This window comes from Mus caroli, chromosome 13, assembly GCF_900094665.2.
Source record: "Mus caroli chromosome 13, CAROLI_EIJ_v1.1, whole genome shotgun sequence".
Lineage (NCBI taxonomy): Eukaryota > Metazoa > Chordata > Mammalia > Rodentia > Muridae > Mus > Mus caroli.
Genome location: NC_034582.1, coordinates 60,338,846 through 60,345,048, shown reverse-complemented (window position 1 = coordinate 60,345,048; position 6,203 = coordinate 60,338,846). Strand labels below are relative to the sequence as shown.

Genomic DNA, 6,203 nt, shown 5'->3' with positions numbered 1-6,203 from the left:
AATGGGAATGGGTGGGTAGGGAAGTGGGGGGCGCTATGGGGGACTTTTGGGATAGCATTGGAAATGTAATTGAGGAAAATATGTAATAAAAATAAAAAAAATAAATTAAAAATGAAATTAAAAAAAAGAAAATAAGGAAGAAAAAAGATACTCATGATATTTTATACAATTTCATTGAATGTGGTTTTCAGCTTTTGGCTATAACAAAAGAATTTATAAGAGTTAAGCTATATAAACAACCTAAGTAGGGCAATAAGCAAAAATACTCAGTACTTATTACTGGGCTTTTTGTTGGTTCATAGGGCAGATATTCTAAAAGCTGTTAACAGGCTTGCCCCTTTAAGATGCTGGTAGTTTTAAAAAGATCATGTCTAAGCCTGGAGAAATAAGGCCACTCTCCCCTTTAGCTGTCTCCTTCTGGGTCAGAATTAAGAAGTTTTTCTGAGTTATGGCCTCACAGCTTCTCCCCCTCAAAGCTGCACAAGATATATGGGAGGAGTTAGGAAGAGGAGTCGGGGTGAAAATGATCAAAGTACATGGTATGAAATTCTAAACATTAAAAAAGACAAAATCACCCTAAAAATCTCACAAATGTACTTGTCCTTTGTAGGTGACACAACCTAGTAAGAAGACCTTGCTCTCAAGGGTATAAAAGTCAATGAGGAAGAAGATACAAGCTGCTCTATATTGGCAGTAAGGCTAAGAGGTGTGAAGCAGAGCGCCTCCACAAATCACCAGAGAGTGAAAGTTCTTTTAGGGACAAATCAGACCCATTCTTCAAAAAGAGACTCAGAAAATCAAGTCAGCCCTCTGGGGTTCCTTTCAGAAGCCCAAAGAGGAAATAAGTGAGAGCAAACTGACTTGTCTTTTTTCCTGAGCACAAGCCCCGTGTTACCTGAAAGCCATGTCACATGGAAAAAGCACACACACACACACACACACACACACACACGCACAACCACTTTATCTGAACCTTTATTGGGGACAATCAGTATTGTCAATAAAGGATGGAATACTGAGGACGGGAGTGATTTTTTTCTGGGAGAAATTCAGGAAAAGCATTTTCTGTTGTAAAATTGAGATGGACTTTCTGACACAGAGTGTACAACTCAGGGTAGCAACTGAAGGTGCCTGGTCAAAATGACACCTACAGATGAGATTTTGGTGAATTTCTGGCTACTGGGCGGGCATGGATGGGCACTGCCTCTGACACAGTAGCTTCTTCTGTAAAGCCACACATTTCTGGAACTGTACAGATCTGTCTGCCACTGTCTCCTATCCATTGTTTTTTTTTTTTTTTTTTGGACCAATAAAAACATCACTTGCACCAAGCTCTTCTGTTTTGCAGGCTAGAGGGTATGCCTTCTGGGCAGATGGAGGGAAGTTTTTTGTTCTGGCAATTGTCTAAGATATATGGAGGCATCCAGGGCTCCTGTTGCTGTTCAACATTAAACTCTGCTGTGGACAAGTGAACCTGATGGAAGGTCTCTGGTCACGAATGAATAACGGTTTGCAAGTGAATTTATCTGAGACAGGAAGCATGTCATTTTGGGACCTTAGAGCTTGTATGGGCTGACTGCTTTCTGATTTAAATTTCTCTTCCCTGGACACCTGACTGTTAAAGTCAGATGTCTGACACTCCTGGGGACCTGATCTTCCCTTCAGGCCCTTCCAGCTAACAGTGTATTTTGTGCTTTTCTTGTTTTCCCATCTGCTCCTTGAGCACTCTTACACTGGCTGATATTCAAGATCTTGGTAGATCATGGTTGAAGGCCGCTGAGCTGCCCTCCCTTACCAACCTTATTGGGTATAAATACATTTTTGTCAATTATCTTTGTTGCTTGAGGGCGCTGGACTGTTTTGCCAGAAGTTAGTCTCTTATCCAAGACCTCAGCCAACATTTTGGGCACATCTGAGCTGTGTCTATTGCCCTTTGAATCTTCCAGGCTGGTGTTGTCTAAGTCAAAGGATGTCTGTTGCTTGACAGACTTTTTCGCTGGAGATATGTTCTTTACATGCCCATCCTTGATATCAGAAGGCTTCTGGGCCTTGTGTTCTTTCTTGTTCACACAAGAGGTAAAAGTGAAAGGACCATATCTTGACCTGGACATAGTGCTAGTGATCTGACCCTCAATGGTTTCATTGAGACGTGTGGTCAAATGTTCTTTTAGAGAAGTTTCAAGTTTTTTCTGACATTGGCTCACCTCTGAGGTCCCTAAAGGTTTGCATGAAAGACTATCTGAGTGGCATTGTAGGTTTGTCTCACAGTCAGATTGCAGGCCACTATCTAGAGTGCTCTTAGTGTTACTCCATGTCTGCTGTTTTTGAACCATTTCTAGGCCTTGCTTAGAACACAGTTTCAACAGTTTCTCCTCTAATTGCTTTGCTGGGAAGCTTCCAGGTTGGTTCAAAATAGTGTTGCGTAGGTCTTTCTTTCTCTGTTGCTTAAAGAAGGGGATCCATGAAAGCCCATAGTTGCTTTTGGATGAATGTGACTCTGGAAATTCTGCCTGAGGATTTATCCATAACAGAGACTCACGGATCCTCTTGGGCAGGCCCCAGTGTTGTAGGATGAGCCTCTTTCGAAGGTGGTGCTCAAATTTCTTCTGGAGCTCACTGGTGATAAGGCAGTTTTCAATAGAGATGGACTTTGGAACATGGGTCTTGGAGAGCTGACTGACCAATGAGGGATTAGGAGGTGGGGGACAAAATTCTTGCTGGGAATTTTTGACCACAGTGGGTAAACCCCATACTCTTTCCTGTTCCTTTTTCAATATGTTGTATTCCAGGCAGTGGATTGCAGATGGCTCAAGAGGTTCTGCCTCATTCTGGGGGCTGTGAAAATACACCCCACAGATCCTAAGTTGGGAAGGAGGTGACAGCACTGGATTTGGGGGTTGCAGCTGGGCCTGGAGGTTGGCTTGAGGGACAGGTTGGGACTGAGATTGGGACAGACTTTGGGACAAGTTATGTAGTTGACTTTCAGACAAGGGCAGAGTTGTGCGGTGGGTAAGCATTGGGGAATCTGAGAATCTGTTGAAGCACCCAGAGATCGGGGAACTGTCAGTCAACACAGTAGCAATAGAGTTCATGGACTCACTGTGTAGAGAAGGGAGTCCCCAGAAGGACTGGGTATGTTTATCCTCTAACTGATCTTCAGAGGTCTTGGAATAAGACAAATGCTGGGGTGTGTGAAGTCTCTCTTTACTGCTCCCCAAAGAATGGGAAACTGCCAAGTTCTGATGATCAAACTCCGAGGTTTTCTCCCAAGTTTCAAGTGAGTCAGCCCTCCTTCCATCTTGTGTCTCAAGTAATGCCACGGCACCAAGGCTGGAAAAGTGAAGGTTTCCAGGCAATGTGAGGTAGGTTGAGGTGTTTCCCCATAAGTAGGATTCAGAAGAATAGGGGTCAAGAAGCTCTTGGTTAACTGGATGTGCTGACTCTAACTGGGAAGAGTTGCCTGTATCAGTCTGCTGCTGGATAAATTCCGACACTGCATGACTTGAACTGCAAATGCCGTTGTTTATTGGGACATTAGTGAAAAGCTCCATAGGGCTGTCCACCAGAGAGAGAACAGTTGTTGGTTGGAGAAGCAGTTCTGTTTCCTGAGTGGCATATTGTTGTGGAAGAGGTAAAGAGGCAAGTGGATGGAGAGAATTATGGTCCAATGGGGATTTAGCATTTACAGGAGGAATAGACTCTGATAGTAGAGAGCCACCCAGTGGTGAGAGAGAGAATGTGTCTTCTAGGTACTCATTCTGGTGAGATGAAATAATGGAGGAAGACTGTAGAGAAGGCTCATATGTAGTGTCTGAAATTGGATATTCTATAGTATTTTCTGGGAGAGGAAGGGACAAAGTCAGTGATGTCTCCGTCATAGAAACTGTGGAGTCCATACTGGACATAGTGACAGCACCATCTTGGTGAGTGGCCTGAGAAAGCAGATGACTGATCTTAGCAGTTGCTCCATTACACACACCACAGAAGGGATCTGGACACAGTAGTTGCCGAAAGTTGGAAGCATCATACTCTTCGCCTAGGGGGCTGCAGGAGATAGAAATTTCAATTCTGTTGTAAAGACCAGAATTGAAAAGGGCCTGCCTGCCTTGCTGTGATGGAGATACCCAAAGCCTGTGTGTGTGTGTGTATGTGTATTCATTTTATGACACCCATTGTGTGTGTGTGTGTGTGTGAGTATATATATATATATATATATATATATATATATATATATATATTCATTTTATGACACCCATGGCTTCCAGAGAGGCTATAACCTCGCTTTTCATCTGTGTACTTGTCTCTTTGGATACCCTTCCCATGACAAGAGCAAGCTGTGCTGAGTCTCTGTGATGCTTTGATCATAAGAAAATGAGGCCCAGGAAAAAGGAGAATAGTCACCTTTGCGCAATAGACAGCAGCTTTCTCTGTTCCTGTGTTTTTCTCTGGGTCATTCTACAACCTGGGAAAGCAGAAGTATTAGTTGTGGGTAAGAAAGGTGGAAATATCAAACAGGAGTCATTTTAAGGAAAATACTTAGGCTATTAAAGTAAATAGACAAGGTCAAATTGTCATTAATATGGCTCCCATGTTATGTGTCTTTCTATAAAAAAATCTTTATCTACATTGTCCCATGTAATGATACTTAAAATATCATATAAAGCAAACAGGCCTTAGTTTCCTCAGAGGTGTATGGGCACCTACATGTTAAGCATGTGTATTATACCAGGAGGCAGGAATGTGTGACTCTAAAACAACCAGCCAGCCAACCAACCAACCAACCAACCAACCAAACAAACAAACAAGCACATAGTGCTCCCTGGACTTATCCAGTGCTCCTGATAGTGCATGTCAGCTTCATGTACACAGGAGTGCAGAGAGGGAACTGATTCTGGTATGTTTATCACATTGCCTTCCTGTGAGTCTTTCCTTTGAGAACTATTTCTTGTCAGTTGATTATCTGTCAACTTTACATCCTCAGATCATAGACCTAAGACCTTATGGAAATGACAGGATGGTAAACTGGGAAGAGGAGATCCAGCAGATAGATACCTACCTTTAAGTGATTTCCTCCTTCCTTTGTTAGCTGAGCCCTGGTACTGTGGACATAGAGAAATGAACAAGGTGTTAGAATTTTTCCTCATGTTTATCTTCTGAAGAAACCCAGATTTCATAAACCAAGATTATTATGACATTTGTTCAGTTAATGAAATTTAGTTCTTTCTTAAATTAACTTTTGGAGGTGACCTGATGTTTTCTTTTTCCTTCTTTGGGAAATCAAAGGAGGATTTTGTCTGTAAGAGCCATACTTGGAGTTATCAGTCAGAAAGTTGAGGCCAGCAGCAACATCTGTGCTTTTCTGGAGACAGCATTGTCCAGTGGGACAAAGCTTGGGTTTCAGGTTCTTCTCAGAGCCTCCAAGAAGTCAGCACTGCTTTTCTGACCAGCTTAACCTGGCTGATTGTTGGGTAAATCAACATGCAGGGTGAGAATTAAGCCTGGGATTCTCATTCAGGTGTTCATCAGGAGAAGCTATTCTCCTTTGAATAATATTTAAGTGAAAACTTTAGTCCTCTCTGTATTCCTCCCATGCCATAGGACAGCAATGTTCTTTTCTCTCCCCAGTGTCCCATATCAGTCATGTTTCTGAGACAGACAAACGCATCCAGTACAAAATCCAGTACTCGTTGAGTTCTGTAGTACATCAATAAAAAATATCTCTTAGGGGTTCATCATACATCCTCACCTTTTTGATGTCCTGACTTTTCCAAGGTGGTGGGAAGAATGGTTTCAATATCAAATACCACAGGTATAGAAGAATAGACCAAACTCCACTCAGAAAGATGTAATTGGAGCCAATATCCAAGAATGCTGATCCAAAGCCCAACCATGATCTATTTAGAAAAGAGAGGATGTTCTCCATACACTGAGTCTCATGGATGCCTGAGGTATCTGAGTTCTGAGGTTGCATGGGCCTCACTGTAGGCCTAGGTCTGCATCACAGAGCAAGGGAGAGTCATAAAGGGTTTGTGAGGACAGAGAGAAGGGTGAGCCCTCAGATCCTCCCTCCCCCTCCTCCAAGCTCCTTCACTGACTTCTGCTTGAGACTGATGCTCTGTTTCCACCCCTCCCTCCTTATTTCACGTTATGTTCCTCAGGGAACTTTCTTGTTACCTCTGTAATCTGGATGCCAACCCACTCCC

The 6,203-nt window shown here is 42.8% G+C and overlaps 1 protein-coding gene across 1 annotated transcript; it reads right to left on the bottom strand.

Annotated features, from left to right (window-relative positions):
- Positions 1–1,021: 1,021 nt before the first annotated feature.
- Positions 1,022–5,933, bottom strand: LOC110308066 (spermatogenesis-associated protein 31D4-like). The gene is made up of 4 exons (XM_021180402.1): positions 5,747–5,933; positions 5,057–5,099; positions 4,402–4,462; positions 1,022–4,044 (listed from the first exon to the last, which is right to left on the bottom strand). The coding sequence occupies exons 1-4, from the start codon at positions 5,921–5,923 to the stop codon at positions 1,761–1,763; spliced, it is 2,565 nt and encodes an 854-aa protein (XP_021036061.1). The 5' UTR covers positions 5,924–5,933; the 3' UTR covers positions 1,022–1,760.
- Between the last annotated feature and the right edge of the window lie 270 nt (positions 5,934–6,203).